Source organism: Microtus pennsylvanicus, chromosome 4 (genome assembly GCF_037038515.1).
Source record: "Microtus pennsylvanicus isolate mMicPen1 chromosome 4, mMicPen1.hap1, whole genome shotgun sequence".
Lineage (NCBI taxonomy): Eukaryota > Metazoa > Chordata > Mammalia > Rodentia > Cricetidae > Microtus > Microtus pennsylvanicus.
In genome coordinates, this window is record NC_134582.1 from 68,605,794 (window position 1) to 68,631,784 (window position 25,991).

The 25,991-nt window shown below is 50.1% G+C and overlaps 1 protein-coding gene across 4 annotated transcripts in view; it reads right to left on the reverse strand.

Annotated features, from left to right (window-relative positions):
• Cables1 (Cdk5 and Abl enzyme substrate 1) overlaps nt 1–25,991 on the reverse strand; it is a 111,450-nt gene that overhangs the window by 40,243 nt on the left and 45,216 nt on the right. For all 4 annotated transcript variants that reach the window (XM_075969292.1, XM_075969293.1, XM_075969291.1 and 1 more), the window contains exons 2-3: nt 23,318–23,389; nt 17,781–17,873 (exon numbers count right to left, since the gene is read on the reverse strand). In XM_075969292.1, the coding sequence (XP_075825407.1) occupies nt 17,781–17,873; nt 23,318–23,389 (165 nt within the window). The remainder of the gene's footprint in view (nt 1–17,780; nt 17,874–23,317; nt 23,390–25,991) is intronic.

The window sequence follows — 25,991 nt, forward strand, 5'->3', positions numbered from 1 at the left end:
TATCGGGAAGCTGAAAAAAAAATGAGTTTGTAGTAGAAAAACCCTGGGGGCATCGCCTGGCAGACCCGATGCGTGTTAAATAGGATTCACCTCCAGTGTAGACAGACAGGCTTCTTGGGTGGAGTTGCATTTAGCATCTCTCCAGATCTCAGAGGAAGAAATGCAAAGCTGGAGGCAGCTGAAAGCGAACACGTGGCCCAATGATGTAACACACAGAGCTCATTAGCTATCAGACCCAGTGTAAACAGGGTGAGGGCCAAGACTGTCACACCTGAGTGGACCCGAGTCAAATACATCACACCTGCTGGTCTGCTGGTCTGTCACACACGAATCCCAGAGATAACTTCCCACATGGCGTGTCTGTGCAAATTTACTTGTACGGACACAATAATGACTGAAATTATGTGCCAGGAACTAAATGCTGGAGCCAGTAGGGCACACGCCAGTGAAGGGTTCACTGAAGGTGAGCAGGTGTGGTAGCCCCAGATACGAACCTGAGCTCTTCCTGACCATGATCATCTCCCTAACTTTGTATAAGACCTGCCTTCAGGCACTCAGCTGGGCACCCATGGGCTTCGTGGACACCAACGAGCCTGCCTTTGCCTATGTGTTCCATAGTAGCTCTCTAGTCCTGCCTGCAGGTCACCGTGAGAGTGGCGGATCACACACTACCACCACCAGAACTGCTGGAGCCACAGAGGCTCCACCCTCCACTCTGCTCCACCTTGACCCTTGCTCCCCACTCCCCCAGTCACTCAACACCAGCGACCCTGAAACACAGAGGAAAGAGGGCGTTGACCAAATTCAATGGTCTTACTACTGCGGCACCTTCCTCGCTACTAGTACTGATGTGTCTCCCTTTCCCACACACCAAATCTGTTTGGACATCTTTAATAGAAGAACAAAACGAGAGACAATCAGTGCCAAGGGCAATCCAAGGCGCCCAGCAGGAAAAGGGCTGTATTGTTCTATGAACTGAAGGTGCACTGTGGGTGTTCCTCACTATTAGGTATAGAAGATGTTGATACCATGGATCTCATTCAGAAACTTGTGTTACTGTATTAGGGAGCCAAGCTTAGCAACCAGGAACACGGACTGTTTCCCAACAATTCCACTAGAGTGGGTTTCTCCTTGGCCAGTCTGGAGAGAGGAGCCCTGTACTTTTGAGTCGCTCCTGCTGTTTCTGGGCTCAGCCTTCCCATGGACTCTGCTCTAGACAGTGACCAGAGGAAGAAGCCATGGCAGAGACCTGCATGGTAGACCCATGACAACATCACCAACATTGCCACTGGAGTTCCTGGGAACATGTCTTTCACATTTCCCGGAGTGGATGTGGCCTCCAGCAGGGACTCCAGGCCTTAGCCAGACAGGCAGGCAACAACAAGTCCAGAATGAGACTCTTCACGCAGGCAACTCTAAGGCATGCCAGAACCAAAAGGCTCATGGGGATATGCAGGTTGGCTCTGCTCTCAGGAGCCATCCATCACAAGGGAGACGCCTTGAAAGAACATCCAGCTTGTTTGCCTCCTTCGAGGGGAGAATTAATTTCAACACTGGTGGTCATGAATGGCATGAGACGACCACATACCATTTCCAGTGGGCTCTGAACTGAACACGTCCGCGTCCTCACCTCCAGCCGCAGATGCTACCTTCGTCACACATGGCACACAAAAAGCTCATACGGCCTTCCCCATCTGGGACATCTAACACTATACTGAAGTCAAGATGTCCTGAAAGCTTATGATTTCAATAGTGGAATTAATCCCAGGAAGATGGGTCTATGAGGAAGCAAAGGTCACATTTCCATATAAATGTCTCCAGAGAAAAGAAGAAAACAGCTAAGGAGAAGCCTCCATGGGGCTGTGGGTCAGGCTGCCTCTGGATACACACAACGTTTTCTAAAGCCGCCAGGAGGTTCTGAGCATGCCCAGCAGCCTGGGACAGGCTTGGGTTTCTTACCCACAGAGGGTCATGTCCATGTCAAAGGGGATCACAGAGGATCCACAGAGGGTCATGCCCATGCTCTTGGGGTGTAGAGCCTCTCAAAGGGGATCACAGAGAATCCACAGAGGGTCATGTCCATGCTCTTGGGGTGTACAGCCTCTCAAAGGGATCACAGAGGATCCACCGAGGGTCATGTCCACGCTCTTGGGGTGTACAGCCTCTCAAAGGGGATCACAGAGGATCCACAGAGGGTCATGTCCATGCTCTTGGGGTGTACAGCCTCTCAAAGGGGATCACAGAGGATCCACAGAGGGCCATGCCCACGCTCTTGGGGTGTACAGCCTCTCAAAGGGGATCACAGAGGATCCACAGAGGGTCATGCCCACGCTCTTGGGGTGTACAGCCTCTCAAAGGGGATCACAGAGAATCCACAGAGGGTCATGTCCACGCTCTTGGGGTGTACAGCCTCTCAAAGGGGATCACAGAGGATCCACAGAGGGTCATGTCCATGCTCTTGGGGTGTACAGCCTCTCAAAGGGATCACAGAGGATCCACAGAGGGTCATGCCCATGCTCTTGGGGTGTAGAGCCTCTCAAAGGGGATCACAGAGGATCCACAGAGGGTCATGTCCACGCTTTGGGGTGTACAGCCTCTCAAAGGGGATCACAGAAGAGAATCATGTCCACATTCTTGGGGACCTTTCAACTCTACACACAAGCTTTCCATGGCCATGCTTTTTCACAGAATTTGCTTTCACACCCTCAGTGTTGGCGACCTTGGATAACACCACCCAGGCGACCTTGGATAACACCACCCAGGATCTTTATGTGTTGCTTGATGCCAAAAACCATCGTTTTGTTCCATTTCCTTGAGGAGTCTGCTAATCTGGAGAAATTTCATCCTTATTCCATAACAGCAGAAATATTCCATAAAGATATTAAAAATGACAAGCAGTTCAATGGCGTTAAAGAAACAAATACCACACTTGTAACAATGGGGGCAGTGTTACAATGTAACAGCGTCTAAACACAGTCCACCGCTTTTTGAAGATCTAAACATATGCAGATACACATTTTCCAGATTCACTCTTTCCAAGCCTAGAAAGTACTGCGGAAGCTCCTTCCGCTGCTTCAGCCAATAGCCGCTGAGATACCAGCCCACTGGGGCGTGGTCTCTTTCTCTTTAAAAAGCAGCGGCAGCCCGCTGCTTGTTCTCTCTTGCTCCGGCAACCTAGACTCCTTTCCTGGCTGTCGTGTAGGACGGTGTTCTGTAAGTTTTTCCCCTCAAATAAATAACCCTTTGAATCCAAACTGGTGTGGGATTGTTTTGCTCTATAGGGAAGCAAGAGAAAATAGTGAAAACGGTGGTTCTGTGTGCTGACCTGTGGAGTCCCAGCCCTGCCCTCTGTGGATACAGCCCTGTGTGGGAGCAAGGATTTTCAGACATGGCTGGGTTAGGATGAATGCTGCACTGAAGCTGGTCTCATGTGCTGGGTCTTTACAAGGAAAGAGTGATCTGTGGACACCTGGACATGCACGGAGGAAGAGATCATGTGACTGGAAGACAGAGATGAGGTGATGCTGCTGAGGGCTGAGGATGCCTAGGATTACCGCCAACCGCGATGATGGCAGAAGTTCTCCCTAGAGCCTCCAGAGAACATGGTCCTGCGTGCCAAGCCTCCAGAAATGAGAGAACCACCCAGCTCTGGGTGCTTTGTAAGGCAGCCCAGGAAACGAATATGGCTGCCATTTGGTTTTGTTCCTTCTGGCTGGATCTGTGCCCCCACCCCACCCCGGGTAGATCCTCTGAGCACACACTGTGTTTGCTGTGCCCAGAGGAGGTCAAAAGAACAGCATGGTGTCTGGAAAACCCAGTCCCTTCCCAGTTCCACTCAGACCGCCTTTCCCACAGCCGCTCCTTCCTCGGCTCACAAAGCTCAATTAAAAGCGGGAAGGATTTGACCCCTTTCTCTTGTGCCTGAAGCCGGCAATTACATAATGAGTGTTGAATGAACACTGCCACAACAACAAAAAAATGTTCTGTGCCCCATTTACACGCTCGCTAGCTACTGGGGAACAAGTTCCCTCCTTTACGTCACATACCCTCTCCCTGTTGGATGGGCCACTGAGGACAAGGGCAAAGCAGAAGTCTATGGGGCTTCCAAGAACATTCTTCACAAAGCAGTATGTTCCCGTCCATCCGGAAATGGGATAAAGACGGTTTCTGTGTGGGGAGTTGGCAGGAAGAAGGAGCCCTGAGAAAGGTGCTAGAACCCTGCTGTGGTGTGGCCAACTAGCCTGGTGTGAGTGTTCGGTACCTGGGGTAGGCTATAGAGGGGCATGGGATTCTAGCAGGTAAGAACATCGGGACTCAGGCAGTGATGTGGAGCTACAAGGACCTCAGGAGCCCAGGGACTGGAAGACAGCTGGTCCGGGCTAAGAGGGATGACCACTGAAGATCTAAGTTAGGTGTCCCAGTGATTCCTCCAGCGGAAGTGTCAGTTTGTCCCTCTATTCCTGCAGCACCTTCTCCGCTGCCTCGCCCTTCACTCCTAATGTAGTCATCCTACCACTTTCCAGGTCCTTAGTACCCCTAGGGAGGTGAAGCTTATCTTGCCATCTAGGGAGTGACAAGAGGCTTCTGAGAAACAAGCTAGCTGGTCCTCCGTCCTCCCTCTCTCTTCAACAGACACTTTCTAAGCATGCCTTCTAGACGATGCCTTGGGGATCTGAGGAAGGATGCAGGCCAGAGCCCTGCCCTCAGGAAGTTGACTGTTGGGTGGAAGACAGAAGGACACCCGGTCACAGAGACAGGCATTCTGCGATGGGCAAGCAGAGGGTACTGCTGAAGGACATCCAAACTAGATGAAGGTAGGCTGCCCGAGGAAGTGACCCGTGGGCCAGCGATAATCAGCCTAAGATGAAAAGGTCTGCTAGCGGAGGGAGCAGTCCGGGGAGATAAACAAGACAGCTGAGAGAGCTTAGGGGGCCACAGTGTGGAGAGCAGCAGTGCCTCGGGCCACCAGACCTGACTGCAGCGTTCCCACTTAGAGCCTGCACGCTGGGCTGGAAGGCTCACCACACCATGCCGGGCTACTAACACTCAGTTTTATGGAGGCTCCGTTTCTAATTGAACTTGTCCCGTGAAGACTACAAAGATAAACCAGGTATCAGCACACTCCTGTAATCCCAGCACTCTGGAGGCCGGGACACGATTACTGCGAGTTCAAAGCCAGCCTGGAATACACGGTGAATTTAAGGCCCACCTGGGCTACATTTACCCCTCAGTGGTTTAAAACATCAGGATTTCTCTCTTGGTCTTGGGGCCAGAGGGCCAAGATCAAGGTGTGAAGAGGGCCGTGCGCCCTCTGAAGAGAATCCCGTTTCCCAGGAGTGCTTCCAAACACAGGGCTTACTAAGGCCAAGTCCTCCCTGAGCAGGGCCATCACTGCCTCCACTCTCACTGGACTACGCCCTCTAATCAATGACCTCAGCTTACGCAATTACACACGCAAGGACTCGGTTTCCCACCCTGAGGGATATGGTTAGGGTGTCAACACATGAGTCAGGGCCCCACAGCCCAGGACCGTGAAGTTTGGGGATGCAAACACAATGTCATAGAAGTTAGTCTCCTAGGAAAACTAACTCCTCCAGGACAGCACTCAGAGCCATAAGTGTGGCTCTGGCCTGAAGCCGCGGGCCAGAAGTAATTATAGCTTTTCCTCTGAGCAATATCACCTCACTGGCCAGTACCAAAGCCTGGCCTCCCCCAGCTCCAGGCCGCCTGGAACAAAGGAGAGGATGGACACTCACCATCAGCAAGAATGGTGGTGTGTGTGCACCTGCAATCCTGGCACTTGGGAGGCAGAGGCAGGAATGAATATTCTAAGGACTCCCATCACTCTGTGGGATGATCATGAGCTCCAGACCGACTGGTCTGGGCTGCACAGGCGGTCTCCACAATAATACAGTGACCTGATCCACCCAAGAAAGATTTGGTTCAAATGGAACTGGTTCCCACCTAAAGCTGGCTGTCCCCTGTGCCCCACCTAAAGCTGGCTGTCCCCTGGAACTGGTTCCCACCTAAAGCTGGCTGTCCCCTGTGACGGGAACTGGTTCCCACCTAAAGCTGGCTGTCCCCTGTACCCCACCTAAAGCTGGCTGTCTCCTGTGACGGGAACTGGTTCCCACCTAAAGCTGGCTGTCCCCTGTGACGGGAACTGGTTCCCACCTAAAGCTGGCTGTCCCCTGTGACAGGAACTGGTTCCCACCTAAAGCTGGCTGTCCTCTGTGACTGGATTCTTGCTTCTTATAAATTTCTAGCTGAAAACAGCAACAAGGACCTACAGGCAGCAAAGACAGGCAGACACACACACTCATACTGACACACTCACTCTCACACACCACAGGGAAGCCGTGTCACGGCTATGCTTTCTATAGACTGGTTTTGTTTGTTTTGGGACAGGGTCCTGCTATGTTGCCCAAGCTGTCCTCAAATGACCCTGCTACGTCACCCTGGCAAGTCACTGGGAGGAGAGGCATGTGTGTCTGTGCCAGCAGTCTGTACTGTCCAGGGACTTTAGGACAGGCTGGCCTGGACCTTACGATCCTCACACCTCAGTCACTTGAATGGAGGGACTACGGTATCCCCACCACACTCAGATGACCGCCATGCTTTTCTAAAGCATACTTTCTAAAAAAAAAAAATTGTAAGCTCGGTGCATCTGTTAGGTGCTGAGTGCCAGCTAAGGGCAGCCTTCTTCCTCCTACCGCTCATCAGCACTGGAGGCAGTCACAGAGAACGCTGCAGGCAGGGGCTCCTCTAGGCTGGGGCTGCTGAAGATGAGCGGGGAGCACAGACAGGGATGGCAGTGACAGTGAGATCTAGTCTACTCATGAGGACAGAACTCTGGGAAGACACACACCATCTACACAGCAGACGAATTTGCTCATCAAGAGGGGGCGGTGCCACCTTCTTTGGGGGCTGTCGGGTTGCTTGTAGGTTTTGAAAAGTGCTGCTTCCTTGAACTCCTTTTCCCAAACTGTGTTAGTCTTGGGGTTAGGATGAAGAGATCACAAGCCAGGTCTTCATGTTTTTCTTACCGAGCTGCCCCTTCCCCTCCAAAACTTTCTGGTCCACAAAGGAAAAGCCTCAATGTCATTTCAGCTCCTGTTCTCCTGTCCCCTCATTCTAAAAAGCTGGTGAAAAACGGGTCCTTTAAACACGTTGAAAGTTCCTCTCCCAGGACACAGTGGCAGAGAGGAAATGATTCTCAAAGCAGTCCCATCAGGAAATGACACTTTCAGGGCACCGTGGCAGCTACATGGGGCAGCAGGGAGGCACTCCGGGCTGCAAGCACCAAGAGGCGAGGTCTATCCTTCCTAACAGACCGTGCAGGTGAGTAGTCACGATAACCATGTGCTCTGTGGGAGCCTGTCACTCTGCGGGCTCAGGTCTGCTTTCCCAGCAATGAACTCTCAAGGAGGCAGCAGATCCTTGCTCCTGAGGCTGTGAGGGCCTGTTACTGTCCCAGTGCATCTATACCTGACAGAGACGTCTGTTCAACCTTCGCCCTTTGGTGCACAGTAGGACACTCAGTGAAGAAGGAACTAGCAGAAGCTGACAGCTCCTCTGGCAACCACCTCGGCCCAGGGCATTCAGGTATTACGGCATGGGGCAGGTGGCCACCCTTCTTCCTCCACATAGGGCCATCTCGTCAAAGGGCTGGCACACATGTCTGCAGATGGCTTTTTACAATTTCAAGTTGTTTTAAAATTTCACTTTTAAATGAAATGAGTTCACTTTAAGGAGACCATTTACACCCACTCTTTCGTTTTTGACAAAAGTCACTCTAAGTGACCCCTACTATTTGTCCTTGGCTTCTGGTTGCCTTGACAAAGCCAAGCCAGACCATATCCTCTTGCCTCCATTCATGAAGGTTCTTGCACTGCCAGCTCTCTAAGTGGGCAACCTCCAAACCCCCAGTTCTCAGGGCTCAGCTCCTCTTTCTGTCTCCTTTCTCACTGTCCCACCTTGCTAGTTTTCCTGCAGTTTCTCAAACACACCCTACATGTCCTGTCTCCACTCACTAGATGCTCCTCCTACTGACTGCCATAGGGTTGGCCCTTACCTCCTTCACACCTCTGCTGCAAGGCTTCCCATGAGCCCTTAGCATAGCTCCGACGTCTCTCACTCACCATCCTGCTGTATCTCCTGGGATGTATTAAACCATTTGCCGCCTGCCTCTCTCCATCTAGGCTCTGACTCCTAGATGCAAGACTGTTGTTTTGTTCATGAACTCATCCTATAAGACCCACACAGAGCAGTACCAGCAGGATGCATTGAATTGCATTGGATGAACTGCACACCTGCACCACTGCATCCCGTACAGTCAGTAAACTGCTAACTAGAAAAAGGGAGGTGAAATTTCAATGCAATCACCTGACTGCAAAACATATTCCCTGTATTGGAGGGAGCGGTGGGGGGCAAGCTGCACACTACAGCATGTGATGACTCCACATTGTAAGTGTGTGTTTGTGTGTGGGACATGCATATGAACATGAAGGGCTGTGCTAGGAACAGAGGATATCACATGTCATTAGCACTCTTGGCTTTATCCCCTTGAGACAGGGGACCTCACCGAACCAGAGGCCACTGTTTTGACTAGGCTGGCCATCTCTGAGGTCTCTGGATGGCCCTGCCTCTGCACCCCAATGCTGGGAATATAGCTAGGAGCAATCATACATGAATTTGGCATGGGTCCTGGGGCTCTGACTCAGGTTCTCATACTTATTATACAAGAACTCTTGCTTCCATACTTAAAAAATGATTAGTCAGTGGTCTAGGCTTTAGGAAAAACTGGCTCAAGTAAACATGTAAGAGTGGTGGGCACCAAAGAAACAGCATCCAGAATGGACTATGAGAAAGGAGACAAAGTCAGACTCCCACAAGGGCACCTGGTGTCCAGGCGCACGGGGATGACTACCATGGGCCCCCCTGGTACAAGCTAACATCCTAAGTAAGACAGGACACTCACATCAGCCACAATGTGACTGTTGGGACTGACTCTAACCGGGTACGAAAGCCATCCATGTAACAGGGCAGGCGAACGTAGGCTGTGCTGTCTTAAGTCAGCATCATGTCCATCTTAACGCCGACAGCCTTTCACATGGCGTCTCGTCTATACCACAGCTGATAGTGAATAATCGCATCTATTCTTGATAAACTTGATAAACTTGGCCCAGGACTTCCAGCTGATGAAGCAATTGCACCTCGGTTCCGTCTGTACCAGACATTCTCCACTCTGGTCCTTTGCGGGCTGGTCACGAGAGTCATAGCTTAGTGTCCCATCTCTGTTCCACATGGCCTAGCTCATGCTTACCACAGGCCGGTCTACTCTAGGCCCCGTGGCGGAGGGTGGTCAGCCAGCTGGCAAACCAGCCAGTGCACACGCACAGAGCCAGTGCACACGCGCAGAGCCGGTGCACACGCACAGAGCCAGTGCATAGCTGACCCTCCGTTCCACCCCCTGGGATTTGCTATAATGAAGAACAGCCTCACGTTTTGCTGAAATCAAGAAATGCAATGTCTACAGCACTCTCCTAGTTTACTAACCTAGTTATTCCATCAATGAGGAAATGAAGCTAATTTAACAAGACTTCTCAGTGCACTCCTGTGGATGGCTAGGAACGTCCACGCTCTTCTACAACACACACCATCTGGTCCTCGTCTCTGCCAGCCGCAACCGGAGGCCTGTTGGGCTGATAATTAAAGTTTACCCTCTGCCACCATCACAGACTCCTTTAGACTTTCTTAACATAACACTTGCTTGGCATTAGGCTCAGAACTTTAAAAATTCTTCATAGTGTACCAAAGATCATTTCATATTGTTAATTCTTTCCATCCCCAGGTTCTGGTCCTGAAGCTGCAGCTCCGCTTCCACGGCCTTGTTACTCAGTTTGTCAGTGTGTGTGAGCACCTACTGTGTGGCTGGCAGACTGCTTTGTTTTTCTGCTTTCCAGTTCTCTTGAGGAGGCTGTAAGTATGTCAGTCTCCTCAAGTACATTATTCTTCTCTTCCTCTGAAATGGTTTTTAAAGTTCTGTCCCTATTGCCAGTGTTTTGTTATTTTATCTTATACAGAAAATGTAAAATATGCCATTAGACAATTTGTCAGTACAACTTGGGGTGACAGCGTATGGTCACAGTGTGTGCACACGTCATCCCAAGCTCCGCGCCCTCTCCTTGTGACCCGTTAACCTCACCTATTTTCCACCTCTCTAAATTCACTGCACATTTCATAGAATGTGGTTCTACAACACCTGACCTCTGTGTCTACTTTAATCCACCCATGCCACAGCTTTTCTTAAAGTTCAGATTAGCTGCACTGGGAGCCAGTCAGCCCTTCGCATGGCTGAGAGCGCCCCTCTGCGTGCAACCATGCTCGATTTCTACCCTTCTCCAGGCCTTGGTTACCATGAACACCGCTGCCCTGGTGCACAGATGCCTGGCTGGACCTGCTTTTCAGTTCCTGTGCCTTGCAGTCTGTTACAACCACTTGAGGCTCTGCTGATTGAGCGACTTCCAATTTGTTTCCCATGGCAACTAGACCACTTCACAGTCCCACCTGCGCTGCAGTGGATGAACAGCCGGCTCTCACATGATGAAGAGGTGTGCAGTCACACAGCTGGGCTGCAGCTCTGCCTCCCTCTTTTAAGTATTTGCTGTTGGCTAGCAGGGTCAGTCACTTACTGGCTTAGAGCAACAAAGCTATTACCTTCTAACTCTAGCGCCAGCCACCACTATGGGCCTGCAGGCACCTGCTCTGCTGGAGGCTGTGGGAAGAACTGGTTTGATGGTCCATTTAACTGCTTGTGGCCACTTGCATTCCTTGTCTTTAGCCCTGTTTCTGCCTTCAACGCCAATCAAGGCAAAAAAATGTTACATCCCATCATAGATTCCCTCTTCCACCTTGAAGGACTTTGACTATAAAGGCCTCACCACCTCCAACTTGAAGGTCAGCTCTCATTAGTAACCTCGAAGTCTCCTTGAGATGCAGCTGTCCCATGCTCAACAGGTATGGGACAAAGAGGGAGACATCTTAGTGGTGAGACGCTATTGTGACAACTGTCTGTGCCCACAGGTGTGGGGGGGGGCACTTTAGTGGTGAGACACTATTGTAACAACTGTCTGTACTCACAGGTGTAGGGGGGAGAGGAGGACACTTTAGTGGTGAGACGCTATTGTAACAACTGTCTGTGCCCACAGGTGTGTGTGGGGGACACTTTAGTGGTGAGACACTATTGTAACAACTGTCTGTACTCACAGGTGTGGGGGGGGGCACTTTAGTGGTGAGACGCTATTGTAACAACTGTCTGTACTCACAGGTGTAGGGGGAGAGGAGGACACTTTAGTGGTGAGACGCTATTGTAACAACTGTCTGTACTCACAGGTGTGTGGGGGGGCACTTTAGTGGTGAGACGCTATTGTGACAACTGTGCTCACAGGTGTGTGGGGGGCACTTTAGTGGTGAGACACTATTGTGACAACTGTGCTCACAGGTGTGGGGGGGGCACTTTAGTGGTGAGACGCTATTGTAACAACTGTCTGTACTCACAGGTGTGGGGGGGCACTTTAGTGGTGAGACGCTATTGTGACAACTGTGCTCACAGGTGTGTGGGGGGGGCACTTTAGTGGTGAGACGCTATTGTAACAACTGTCTGTACTCACAGGTGTGTGGGGGGGGGCACTTTAGTGGTGAGACACTATTGTAACAACTGTCTGTGCTCACAGGTGTGGGGGGGGCAGTTTAGTGGTGAGACACTATTGTGACAACTGTCTGTACTCACAGGTGTGTGGGGGCACTTTAGTGGTGAGACGCTATTGTGACAACTGTGCTCACAGGTGTAGGGGGAGAGGAGGACACTTTAGTGGTGAGACGCTATTGTAACAACTGTCTGTACTCACAGGTGTGGAGGACACTTTAGTGGTGAGACGCTATTGTAACAACTGTCTGTACTCACAGGTGTAGGGGGAGCACTTTAGTGGTGAGACGCTATTGTGACAACTGTACTCACAGGTGTGGGGGGGGCACTTTAGTGGTGAGACGCTATTGTGACAACTGTCTGTGCTCACAGGTGTGGGGGACACTTTAGTGGTGAGACGCTATTGTAACAACTGTCTGTACTCACAGGTGTGGGGGGGGACACTTTAGTGGTGAGACGCTATTGTGACAACTGTCTGTGCTCACAGATGTGGGGGGGAGAGGAGGACACTTTAGTGGTGAGACGCTATTGTGACAACTGTACTCACAGGTGTGGGGGGGGCACTTTAGTGGTGAGACGCTATTGTAACAACTGTCTGTACTCACAGGTGTGGGGGGGAGAGGAGGACACTTTAGTGGTGAGACGCTATTGTGACAACTGTACTCACAGGTGTGGGGGGGGCACTTTAGTGGTGAGACGCTATTGTAACAACTGTCTGTACTCACAGGTGTGGGGGGGAGAGGAGGACACTTTAGTGGTGAGACGCTATTGTGACAACTGTACTCACAGGTGTGTGGGGGGGCACTTTAGTGGTGAGACACTATTGTAACAACTGTCTGTACTCACAGGTGTGTGGGGGGCACTTTAGTGGTGAGACGCTATTGTGACAACTGTGCTCACAGGTGTGTGTGTGGGGGGCACTTTAGTGGTGAGACGCTATTGTAACAACTGTCTGTACTCACAGGTGTGTGGGGGGCACTTTAGTGGTGAGACGCTATTGTGACAACTGTCTGTGCTCACAGGTGTGGGGGGGCACTTTAGTGGTGAGACGCTATTGTGACAACTGTCTGTGCTCACAGGTGTGGGGGGCACTTTAGTGGTGAGACACTATGTGACAACTGTGCTCACAGGTGTGTGGGGGACACTTTAGTTGTGAGACACTATGTGACAGCTGACTGTGCCCACAGGTGTGTGTGGGGGGCACTTTAGTGGTGAGACGCTATTGTGACAACTGTCTGTGCTCACAGGTGTGGGGGGGCACTTTAGTGGTGAGACGCTATTGTGACAACTGTCTGTACTCACAGGTGTGGGGGGGCACTTTAGTGGTGAGACACTATTGTGACAACTGTACTCACAGGTGTGTGGGGGACACTTTAGTGGTGAGACACTATTGTGACAACTGTGCTCACAGGTGTGTGGGGGGGGGCACTTTAGTGGTGAGACGCTATTGTAACAACTGTCTGTACTCACAGGTGTGTGGGGGGGCACTTTAGTGGTGAGACGCTATTGTAACAACTGTCTGTACTCACAGGTGTGGGGGGGGCACTTTAGTGGTGAGACACTATTGTAACAACTGTCTGTACTCACAGGTGTAGGGGGGGCACTTTAGTGGTGAGACACTATTGTGACAACTGTCTGTACTCACAGGTGTAGGGGGAGAGGAGGACACTTTAGTGGTGAGACGCTATTTTAACAACTGTCTGTACTCACAGGTGTGGAGGACACTTTAGTGGTGAGACGCTATTGTGACAACTGTGCTCACAGGTGTGTGTGGGGGGGGCACTTTAGTGGTGAGACGCTATTGTGACAACTGTACTCACAGGTGTGGGGGGGGCACTTTAGTGGTGAGACGCTATTGTAACAACTGTCTGTACTCACAGGTGTGTGGGGGACACTTTAGTGGTGAGACGCTATTGTAACAACTGTCTGTACTCACAGGTGTGGGGGGGAGAGGAGGACACTTTAGTGGTGAGACGCTATTGTGACAACTGTACTCACAGGTGTGGGGGGGGGCACTTTAGTGGTGAGACGCTATTGTACCAACTGTGCTCACAGGTGTGTGTGTGGGGGGCACTTTAGTGGTGAGACACTATTGTACCAACTGTTTGTACTCACAGGTGTGGGGGGGGGCACTTTAGTGGTGAGACGCTATTGTGACAACTGTCTGTCCTCACAGGTGTGGGGGGGCACTTTAGTTGTGAGACACTATGTGACAGCTGACTGTGCCCACAGGTGTGTGTGGGACACTTTAGTGGTGAGACACTATTGTGACAACTGTGCTCACAGGTGTGTGGGGGACACTTTAGTGGTGAGACGCTATTGTGACAACTGTCTGTGCTCACAGGTGTGGGTGGGGGCACTTTAGTGGTGAGACGCTATTGTAACAACTGTACTCACAGGTGTGGGGTGGAGAGGAGGACACTTTAGTGGTGAGACATAACTCTGTTTAACCACAAACAAGAGAGTCTTCCTTATAAAAATCCAAGGATTACTTTTACGTGTTGTGTTTATCGGAGATGAAGCCTGGGTCTCACACACATTAGGTAAGTGCTTAGCACCAAGCTGTAGCTCGAGCCCTCATTATTTGTATTTATTATTCTTTCCATTCCTGGAGGGCTGGTCCTGAAAACTACAACTCAATTCAAAGGCACCTACTCGTGTCCAACAAATACTGACGGTTATTTTTTTCAAACTCAGGGCTTCTACCTGCTAGGCACAGCTCTACCAACAGGCTACATCCCCGCCTTGGTTGTTGTGATACGGACTCCCCTCCCAAACGCTGAGATCAGGCATGCATTACTACACTTGGACAGCCTACTGAGGTTCCCGAGTTTTGAGACAAGCTTTTACTATGTTGTCCTGACTGGTTTGGGACTCAGAGAGATCCACCTGCTTCTGCCTCCTGGGCAGTGGGACTGACGATGGGTGGCAGGCCACCTGTTGAGTTCTTAGTTGATAAAACAAACTATATCAAGGGCTTCCATTCTGGCACCTGTGCTACTGAGCCACCTGGTGCTAGTGAGCGTTACTCACTGGCATCTCACGGCAGTGGCTACTCCCCCATGGCAGTGGCTACTCTCCCACGGCAGTGGCTACTCCCTCACGGCAGTGGCTACTCCCTCACGGCAGTGGCTACTCCCTCACGGCAGTGGCTACTCCCTCACGGCAGTGGCTACTCTCCCACGGCAGTGGCTACTCCCTCAACTCTTTGGCAATGTAATCCTCGCCACAGGACTCCACTTCTTAGCTGGGAACCACGTTGTTTTCCTATTATAAACCCACAACAACCCACTTCCCCCAGGGCTGGAGCATCAGCCTGCCTCACGTGTGAGGTCTAGAATAGCAGGTCCCATTCCAGTTTCCTTGCCTGCCGGTTACCTATCTCACAGGTTTATCTCCGTCACAGGGACGCTGTTCCTAGGTAGGGAACAGGGAGCCACCTCAATGCCAGGGAGTTATTCTCCAGCAGACACTCTGATGCTGCCAACTATGAGGCCAACTCAGGTTTTATATTCCGTGTGTGTGTGTGTGTGTGTGTGTGTGTGTGTTTGCTTTCCAATGCTACAATACTGTCTCCCATTATATAGTTCTCAGTTTGGGGGTACCTTTCTCTCATTTCTCTCTAAAAATTATGTGTCAAACTCATTTCTAGCCCAGAGTCCTGTGCTGACATTCTTGTCTGTTTTGTGAGAGGCCAACTGTCTTCAATGATGGCCTCTATCATCTGCGGGTCAAGAGAGCCTCTACCAGCATCTTCAGGGGAGATGAGCCAAGGGCCACTGGTTTGCCCTTAGATTAAGAAACTAGGCTAAGAGTTAAGAGAAATCAGCAGAAGGCCTGGGGATTGTGCACAGCAGTAAGCAGGCAGCCGCCATGCCAGAGCCATGACCGATACTGCTCAGATGAGAGCCAAGCATTCACACCCCTACTCCTGAGGCAGGACACCAGGAACTTCAGTCACCACACAGACACCCCCCAAAGCACATGACTAGAGGTCCCTCTACCCGGTGAGGCTGAACCTGAGGCTCACCTGAATGTCTGGGCAAATCCACAGGAGACCTGCATCCAGACAAAGCGGCTGGTCTGCTTTCTGAAGGGCCCACATTCTCGCTTTCTTAAACCCCTTCTCTTCCCTCAGAAACCCTATTTTCTTCCTGGCTTCCTTTCTAGTTTTGTTTCACACAAGGACAGCCCGTCCTTACTAATAAATCCCAGGGTGGAAAGTGAACCCCAGTGGCTCTCTCAGGTAGAGCGCCCCCCCCCACAGCCTGTGGTTCTTACAGCTCTCTCAGGTAGAGCGCCCCCCCCCCCACAGCCTGTGGTTCTTACAGCTCTCTCAGGTAGAGCGCCCCCTACAGCCTGTGGTTCTCACAGCTCTCTCAGGTAGAGCGCCCCCTACAGCCTGTGGTTCTCACAGCTCTCTCAGGTAGAGCGCCTCCTACAGCCTGTGGTTCTTACAGCTCTCTCAGGTAGAGCGCCTCCTACAGCCTGTGGTTCTTACAGCTCTCTCAGGTAGAGCGCCTCCTACAGCCTGTGGTTCTCACAGTCTGGTTTCCACCTTTACCACCTTCAGGGAAGCTCACTAGCAGAAGTTCTGAGCACAGCCTCTCTGGACTGTTAGTTACAGTGGTCCCTGGCGGGGCGGGAGGGGGGGGAGGAGAGAGGGAGAAGCGCCACACTGTAACTTTAAATCCCATTCTGTTGATCCTTCATCAGCTACATCCTTTCACTGCCTGCCTGGGGACCCTCTGGTGGTGTGCCTGGGTGGTCAGGGCTGAAAGCAGAATCCTTTAAACTGGGCTCATCTCTGGGACCCCTCTGGTGGTGTGCCTGGGTGGTCAGGACTGAAAACAGAATCCTTTAAACTGGGCTCATCTTTCTGGCTTTGTCACTGATTTTATTTGGGAATTACAGCCTTTCTGTGTTTATGTTACAGTTAAAGAGATACTGGGGGAAAACCCCAAAGATTTAAATAAAGCCTAAAAATGGCATAGAAACAGCCTCAAAAGAAAACAGAAATGGTGAGTGAATGAGTGTGGCACAATGATCTGAAAGAGACAGTGAGCATCAGAGTCAAAACAAAAATTCAAAAAATCGCACAACGTGAGCACTGGCTGGAGAACCATAACGGGAAGATCACATAAAGTCTGGAAGGTATGCGGGGACCTTGATGGCGCGGTTCCGACACCATCACAACCGTTATAAAGTTATGTTCTGATAAGCCTCCGAAAATAGAGGTATAAACCTCGAGAAAGAAGGCCTTTAAAAACTTACTCCCCAGTGTCCTGCACAAGACGTGAACTGTGTCTCCTACCCAGTGTCACTGCACAAGACGTGAACTGTGTCTCCTACCCGCAGAAGAACAGGAAAGCTGAGCCTCACTGAGCATCACTGGGAGATCTCAGCTATTTCATTTTGTAAGAACTGGCGAGTGTTGGAAAGACCACGTAGTCTTCTAGAAATCCTAGCAAACGAGGTGGGCTTGGCACCAGGCCCTCTGCTCTTGGCATGCCAGCTAAGAGGACATCCTTTTGGGGCCGGGGGCATCAGTGGACACCAGAGGTCTCGGAGGAATGGCTGGTAAACATGCTAGCAGCAATGCTATTCTCCGGAGAATTTTAATATTAAGATTGTATACTTCTCGACCATAATTGTTATTTAGTGAGGGGATGGAGAAAGCTTTCCAATAAGTGTCAGCAGGCCCAGAACCTGCGGAGGAAAGATCTGCCTGCCAAAGTCCAGATCCCATCCTCCTAAAGAGTTGCCTACAAAGCCAAGGCCAAGTTCAGGCACAGATCTGGCAGCCTTTGTTGACCAGCCCAGACAGTGCTGGTCAGCAATGAAAACAAAACCAACAGAACAGAAAAGCAACAACAAGCAGTTGTTTCTCTGTCCAAAGTTTTCTGGAAAAGCAGACTCGTGTCCTATCAGAACTCTCTTTGTGTTCCCCAGGTGGAGATATCTGGACGTGGCATTGGCTATGATCTGCTTAGCTGTGGTCACTAAGCAGTCCTCTCCCTTCCCCTCTGGCCACCCTCCCGGTGGCCCTGGCAGCTTGGTGCCGCTGTGGTACCTGCCGTTCCTGGTATCGTGCTGGCGCATGTTCTTGATAAAATGAATCTTCTTAAAATTCTTTGGTCTGGGAGAACCTGAGAGTGTTCGACATCTGAAAAAAAAAAGGCATTTTAAAAAACACTATCCTTGCCTAGTGGACAACGGAGCCATCCACACAAAGACAGGAAGGAAAGACCAGACAAATGGCTGAGTCACTTCGTGGAGGGCAGGAGTGGGGGTGAGGTAGCCTAAGGAAAACAATACAGCCAGCCCGGAGCAAGGACACTTTAAAAACCCAATGACAGACAATTTCCTTGCTAATACTGATAACATTTTATGTGCGTCTCTGAAAAGCTAGCTAACTATTGTCCCCAGTTACAATAATGTAACCTAAATGGGTCCCAAGGACATTAGTCTTGCTGTCATCCTAAATCAACACAGGTAAAGGGAATAGAACCTTGTAAATTTAAAAGATCTGGGGCCGCAGGGATAACATGCAACATTCATTTCAGAAACAAGCCTGAGTCATTTTCTTCTGGAGCAGGATCTGGCCTGGAAACCTTGGCGAGCTGCCCCAGCTCCTGACTCTGCTTGGGAAGTCACAGCTTAATCTGAATGAGAATTAGGACCTAGGTAGTTTCTGTTTCATTTTATTGCTTCAGAATAAATTTTAATAATCAAATACCTATTGAACCAAAGCGACTGAATTTAAAAAGTAAAATCTCTCCTGAGAGTGGGCAGCATTGCTGACTGTGCTTCTCTGCCAGACCACAGCTGAAGAGACTGTTGAAGGAACCCGGGAATGCTGACTTACAGAACCACATGGACACCACTGCCAGAGCCAAAAATACCCCCACGAGGAGGCTAGAGTTTTGTCTTTATTATGCCCAGAGTGCGGAGCCCCCACAAAACCAACAAGGAGACCGAGTTCTCTATGTAAAAGCAAAGAGCCTTTACTCTTATTCAAGTTCTAACCTGGACTCTCCGTGTGTCTAACGCACCAGCACGATCAAGAGCCCAGCTAAGTTGGGGTGGGGTTTTTATAACAGCAGAAGTTGGGGTGAGGGATTTTTAAGGTTCAGGACCCCTGGTTGGCTGACATTTGTCTGGGTGCCCTGGTTAAAGCGGATGGGTGTGTGCTGGGCTAAGGGACATCAGGTGATCTTATCTACAATGGTTGGAATGTTAGGTACTTTCCCCTGTGGATGCTGGTTGGTCCATTCCTGGGTGGTCCCAGTTTGTGCTTTTTTTCTGGAGTCAGGTGTTGCATTGGAGTAAACTAGAATCCAGGCCTGCCTACTTTCTGGTTGTCTCTCTAGACCCTGTCTTGACGGGTGCGTACCAAGCTGCCCAGGGCCCCACAGTCTTGTCTTGACAAAGCGAATTATGTCCCTTCTATTAGAATCCTTCCTGACTCTGAGCCCAAGAACTGGCTGCTGCTATAGGATGTGGATGTCTTCAACCTCATACTTTCAAAAACAAGTTCTGGAAAAGCACACCACACTGAACTCTGGGTGCGAACAGCATCTGAATACAGTCAGCTCTGTCTCAAGGCCACACGGGAGGACATGGCTGCACCAGGGTAAAGTAAATAGTAAGGGAACTGAACTGGGGAACAAGAAGGGTTCTAGACCTACAGGGCAACTCTAGTCTTTACTCTCCCGCAGGGCAATGTCCAAGATGGGGGTGGGCCTGGTCGATCCCCATCTACCCTGACCAACCCCTCCAGCAGAGGCCAGCCTTTCTAGAAGCCCTTTCTTAGAGTACAGATCACAATATATTTAAAAAAACAAAAACAAAACAAAATCACCCTAAAATACAACCTCACTTGAATAAATCTCACTAATGCAAACCAATGCAGGCCTAAGCAAAGGCATTACAAGCAGACAGTATCCTCTGGTGGGTTTTACTAGGAAACCCCCTCCCGTGGGCTGTGTGTCCAGAGGGAAGCCCCACTTCCCGTCACTGTCCCTTACAGTGGGCTGAAGCTTCAGCAGACACACGGTCCTCCCAGCCTTCAACCCTGACGTTACTATACCCTTGATCACGACCACTCAGGGCTCCCAACTCTGTTAGCAACACTTCCAGTTCCCACCGCCATTAACACTGTGAGAACTAAATGAATATGCACACATATGTGTGTTTCATAAACGGCCAGATAACCATTGGCATGAAGGCACTTACACACGTGCATGCGCACATAGTCATATACAAATCCCAAGTGTTACATTATTAATAAGCTGTGAGGTGGGTGGGAGGTGGGGGATGGACCTCCATATTCTCAAGACAGCAACCCTTGGAATTCAAAGTGGAATTTCTTTGGAAGCCTTGCAGAGGGCTGCCTGAAGAAATCAAGGAAAGGCAGAACCAGAGGGGGCATCCATCTTCTTAGTTTTGGGGCTCAAGGGAACACAGAGTATAACAGACCCAGAACCCCAAACTGCTCCCATGCTGACTGACTCCAGGTTTACCAGCCACTCGAGGTTCCCGCTGTCTTATGCAGAAGGGGTGGCTGAGAGGAAAAGGACGATTGAGGCTTAAACAGGAAAGAAGCTCCAGGGGATTCTGGGTAGGGCAATAAGTTTAAGACTGTCCTGTTCTTCACTCTGCCTCAACCCCAAACCAGAGCTTTCTGTGCCAGCCAGTCTGACCAAGTCTGTCAGCTGACCATCTCTAGGTCCTACTGTGCCCTGATGACAGAATGAAGGAGAACAACCCAGGGGCTGCAGAGAGGAACCCTCATTCCTAGGGCTGCCAGGGAGACTGGAGGCAGCGGGAGGGCAGTAGCTGGTGAGGAGGTGGCCACAGTGACTACAACAGAGGGAGCTCCAACACCCAAGTCTAGGAAAGCGGGCAGGTGCTGGCGATGGCCACGGTCACGGGAGGCCAATCAAGGCTGCGTTCCTACTGTGCTGTTTGGGGGTCCCCAGTGATCACCGAGCAGTGGCAAACTCCCCAAAGTCCTCCCATTCTTGAGTTCTGGGTGTGCTCAGGAAACACTGACTGTGATATACTGTGGTATAACAATAAAAGTCCTGTCTCTGGGTGTCAGCTTCAGGCACCCCACTAACCTAAGCCTTCCTCAGCAAGCTGCTGTGCTACGCTGCTTCTTCAAAAGCATCTAACCAAAACCCCAGGGAATCAAAGACACGCTTCAAGAGCGCTGTTAGCAACAATTGCCAAGGAAACTGGAACACTGGGCCGCAGGTGACAGCGGGTCAGGCAGAGGACGATCCACAGAGCTGGCTGCACTATCATGTAAATACCTATTTAAAAGCACCCACTTTGAGCGAAGCGAAATTAAATGAGGAGAGAATTAAATTAAAAACTAATTCAATGAACATTTAGCTCGTCCTTGTTAGCACTGATTATAGGATACACTTAATTACGCTTTAATAGGTACCAAGGAGGCAACTGTTTTTGCATACTAACCTTAAAAGCAGACTAGGCTCAGAGCCTTTCTTACACCCTGGGTCGTCCCCCCATCCCCAGGACATGTCAGTGCCATTACTGGGACATTTCCTGTCAGAGATGGCAAACCGACTTCACAGGTCAGCCCATTTTACGGATGGGAGAACCGAGGTTCCACTACTGCCAGAGAGTCCTACACTCCCAACTAGCATGGCTTCTTCTATATGGCTTGTTTCCTGGGAGCAGGACATCTCAGCAAATACGAACGCCTTTTCTGTAGTGGCCACACCTATTTGCTTATTTATATATGTAGGTACTGACCAACGGGGCACACGTGGGCCATACAGGGCTGTGTGGAGACCAAGAACAACCCTATTGGTTGTTCTCTGCTACTTGTGGGCTCCAGGGACCAGACTCCAGTCAGCAGAACTGGTGGCCAGTGCCCTCGCCCACTGAGAATTTCACTGGCCCTGAGAAGTTGGGTTTTTTTTTATTGTTTTGTTTTGGAAGTTCATTTAGAGAAATAAAGACTTTAAAAAACTGCCTTGATTTTAGGTTAATTTTAGATGTTTACGTTTACACAAGTTCCCTTTGAAATTCAGGACAATCTTCTGTAAGCGCGGTTGGGAGAAGTCAGTTACTACAGGATAGGCTGTTCTCACTCTTCGTCCAGTCTGGGGCTAACAGGGCACCCCAAGTCAATCTCAACCCTCTAACTTCCTGGGGACAAAATGGCCTGATCTTGAACCCCAGTGAGGGCAATTTTTACCGCTACCCTGATCGGCTGGGGTTCTTCTGCTAACAATTGTCACACAACTCCACATACTGGCTTGGCGAGCACTAGGCCCCCTCTCCTTTCTCCTTGCTGATCTGGGGTGGAGGCAGAGATGTCCTGCTGCTCTGAGGTCAGTTATGTGCTGCCACCTGGGAGCATTGCCCTCCCTCCTCCCTGCTCACCAACTACTTGGAACAAAGCCAGTTCCTTGCCTTGGTTTTACTGGAGCTGCTGTGTGGTGTCTTCAGGGAAGTGGCTTCTTCCCGTCTGCCTCACAGAACATGTCCTTTGGGGCTGCTGGGAGTCTGGTATATTTCCAGAGACTTCAAAAGTAGAGACCAGCCTACCAGACCCCGGCCTTCAGGATGATGTCAGTGGCCAGATTCACAGTCACCTGATATCTGGGTTTGTTCTTCTGCTTCCCAGATTGGTGAGGAGCCCTCTCAGGACCTCGCTCTGCCCTCCACAGTGGCATAGGAGAAGCTACATCCTAGAGTGTAGCCAGGCAGATGGAACCCAGATGCAGGCTCAGGAAGGGATGAAGTCAGTCCACACCTGTCTCTTTGGCCTTGGCTATTTCAAAGGATGGAACCAGACACTTTTCCCTTGCCAGCTTGGAGCTGCAGGGAGAAGGCAAGAAGTCACAACATGCGAGTGCTTTCTCCTTCACAAGGGAAGCCTGGCCAGAGCTCTGCATTAATGCAGGCCAACGGAGAGGGCAGGGCGAGGGGAGGGAAACCTGCCAGTCACAAGCAATTGCTGTCATCCCAAAAATGTGCTTTGCTAGCACGTTTTCTAATCTGGAAGGAAAAAATGGAATGGAATGCTTCCAAACCCAAGGGAGTACTTGCAACTATCTTCACCAGGTTGCCCCAGCAACTAGCTAAGGAGTGACGTCACCATCACCTCCTAAGGAGATCTGGTTGCTTCTCCTGCTGAGAGTGAAGCCTAAGATCTTAAGTACTGTGTAATGCTGGGGCTAATATGGCTCTGTTTCCATAAACAGCCACTTTTAAGATGAAAGGGCAGCTGGGGCTGAGACTTGAGAGCCACCACAGATGGCATGAGGAGGCCTTGGGTGCCATCCTCAGCTCCTCAGACCAACACCAACCACAGACCGCAGGAAAAAGAACCACCAAGTCTGCAAGCAGCTTGGCCTGCTCCAGTCTATAGATGGAGCATCCTAGTTTTCACGACTTCAGGGTCGGGTTCCACACAGAACTCTTTGTCCCTGCGAGTCAATTACTTATCCTCAAAATTTAATTCAGAAGATTAGGAACTAAAAACTGCCAGCTGTTACAATGTACACACACACACACACACACACACACACACACACACACACACACACACGAAGCACGAGAACCTACCTCCGGAGAGGTGCATTCTCCTCAATATCTTCCAGGGTCTCTAACGACGATCTCTGGGAGATAAGGCGACGCCTACAGAGACAAAAATCCAGGAGTTAATAGTGCACAGTAAAACTGATCAGAAACTGTTGGAATTCCTAACTATCAGGAGGAAAAAAAAACCAAAACAAAACCCAGCATATACGGCCCTCAGTACATTCTAAACAACTGTCCTTACGCCCACAGGCAGGGTGGTCCTCACCCCTCATCAAGGAAACTTCGTGGTGATATTTCATTTGCGTTTGAACAAACAAAGCTTGCCTGAAGATCAGAGTACAGTTAAGCCACTAGAGGCCAGGGAGTGGTGGTGCACACCTTTAATCCCAGGATTTGGGGAGACAAAGGCAGAGGGACCTCTGTTAGTTCAAAGCCACTCTGGGTTACACTAGATTAATCTAGATTAAACAAAGACAGGCAATGGTGGCTCACACCTGTAATCCCAGGATTTGGGATCCCAGCACACGGGAGGTGGAGACAAGAAGGGATATGGAGAGAGGAAGCTCAGGCAGGAGGAGACAGGAGCTCGGTGCTGTCTGAGGTTTGGTGGAGACCAATGGAGTCTGGAGATGCAGTGTGAGGTACAGTCTGAAGCAGTAAGCCAGAGGAGGCAGTCTGAGGACAGCCTGAGGATCTGGTGGAGGTAAAAGGTCTCTCTAGTGGCTGGCTGCTCTGCTTCTCTGATCTCTCAGCTTTCATCCCTAATATCTGACTTTGGGTTTTTATTGAGAACAATTAGAATCTGTGCTATAAAACTTCACTTTGCAACAGACACAGACCACTACAGAAAGTCATAGCCAATCAAAACGCAAAGTTGTGGAGCCCAGGCCCAGCGCACACAAAACACCCCACCCTTAAGGGTCAGGGAACACTGTGGGAGAGGCAGTGGAAGGATTCTAAGGGCCAGAGGGCCAAGGAGTGCTGAGCCGGGGTCCCCGAGCACATCAGCCTCACCAACACGGCTGCCTAAACATGAGCTGAACAAGGACAGCAATGGACATGAGCAAGTGTGCAGGGGTGGGGCGGGGGAATACGGGTCCTCAACCCTACACAAACTAAGAAATGCTGAGAGTGGAGAAAGTCTTCCCCAGGGAGGAACATACCAATTGGCTATCTAATACCAAGTAGCTAGCCTTGAAAACATGTACCTATAAGTAACACTATCTAGACTGAGCAGGCTATATTTATGTATTTAAGATTATAATGTATATACATACACATATATGCATCAACAATAATTAATGAAAAAAGAGGTCAAGAATCAGAAAGAGGGCTATATGGGAGGACTTGGAGGAAAGAACAGGAAGGGGGAAATGATTTCATTACAAAGAAAGGAATTCTGGCAAGATTCAGTGGGTCCTGAGAGTTCCTTTTCGTGTGGGAGAATGGACGCCCCAAGTTTGCCATCTGACTGCAAATGTCCTTGGTGGTACTTGTGCACCTGGCCCACACCCCACATAATAATAATAAACAAAATTAAAACAAAACAGATTAAGACAAAAGCTATCTTTAAAGAAGCTGCTGTGCCCCTCCCCTGCAGGGGCTGCCACGCCCATCTTGCTTGCCTGCATCTTGATAATGCCACTCAGGGACAGACCTCTTTGTGGTGGTTATAGAAGCAGAAGACCTGTTTCAAGCGTCCATTGCTAAAATGAAAATTTGACTTTTTTTTTCATGGAAATTTAGGACAAAAACAACATGATGCCTCTTACAATACACAGGATTGCTGAGGCACCATGAGCCTTCCTGAGCATATGCTGTTAAGAATTCAAATGTTGATCATTTGAACTCATGGAAATTCAATTTTGAAAGCACATTTTATCATTCGTGTACCTGTGTCTGTCCACACATGTATGTGGGTGCATGCATGTACAAGCCAAAGGGCAACCTTGGATTCTGTTCCTCTTGGGAACTACCCATCTTTACTGCGACACGGTGTCTTGGTTGGGGTTTCTATCGCTGTGAAGAGACACCATGACCACAACAACACTTAGAAAGGAAAACATTTAACTGGGGTGGCAGCTTACAGTTTCTGAGGTTCAGTCCATTATCATCATGGTGGGGAGCATGGCACATGCAGGCAGACATGGAGCTGGAAAAGGAGCTGCTCTATGCTGATGTGCAGGCAACAGGAAGTAGACTGAAACACTAGGAGGTATCTTGAGCACAGGAAACCTCAAAGTCCGCTCCACAGTGACATACCTCCTCCACCAAGGCCATACCCATTCCAACAAAGCCTTACCCTCCTCCTGCCACTCCCTATGAGATCATGGGGGCCAATTGCATTCAAACTACCACACAAGGTAGCTTACCAGGACTGGGGTTTATGGATTCAGCTACGCTGACTAGCCATTAGGCTCCAGGGAGCATCGTGTCTCCACCTCATCAGCATGTGGAGGCATGCCAGGCTGCCCAGCTGTTGACATGGGCACTGAGGATTGAACTCAGGTCTTCATGCTTGCATGGCTAGTGCCTGAGCTCTTGACTCTTGCCTTCAATCATGTGTAAACAGTTACTATCTCAGAAAGGCCATGACCCTTCTGGAGAACTGGAAACAAATGATTGAGGCTAACTCCCAGAGACTAGTGAGAATGAATACTTAGCATGACAACTTTTCCGTTGTCCAACTGCATACGGT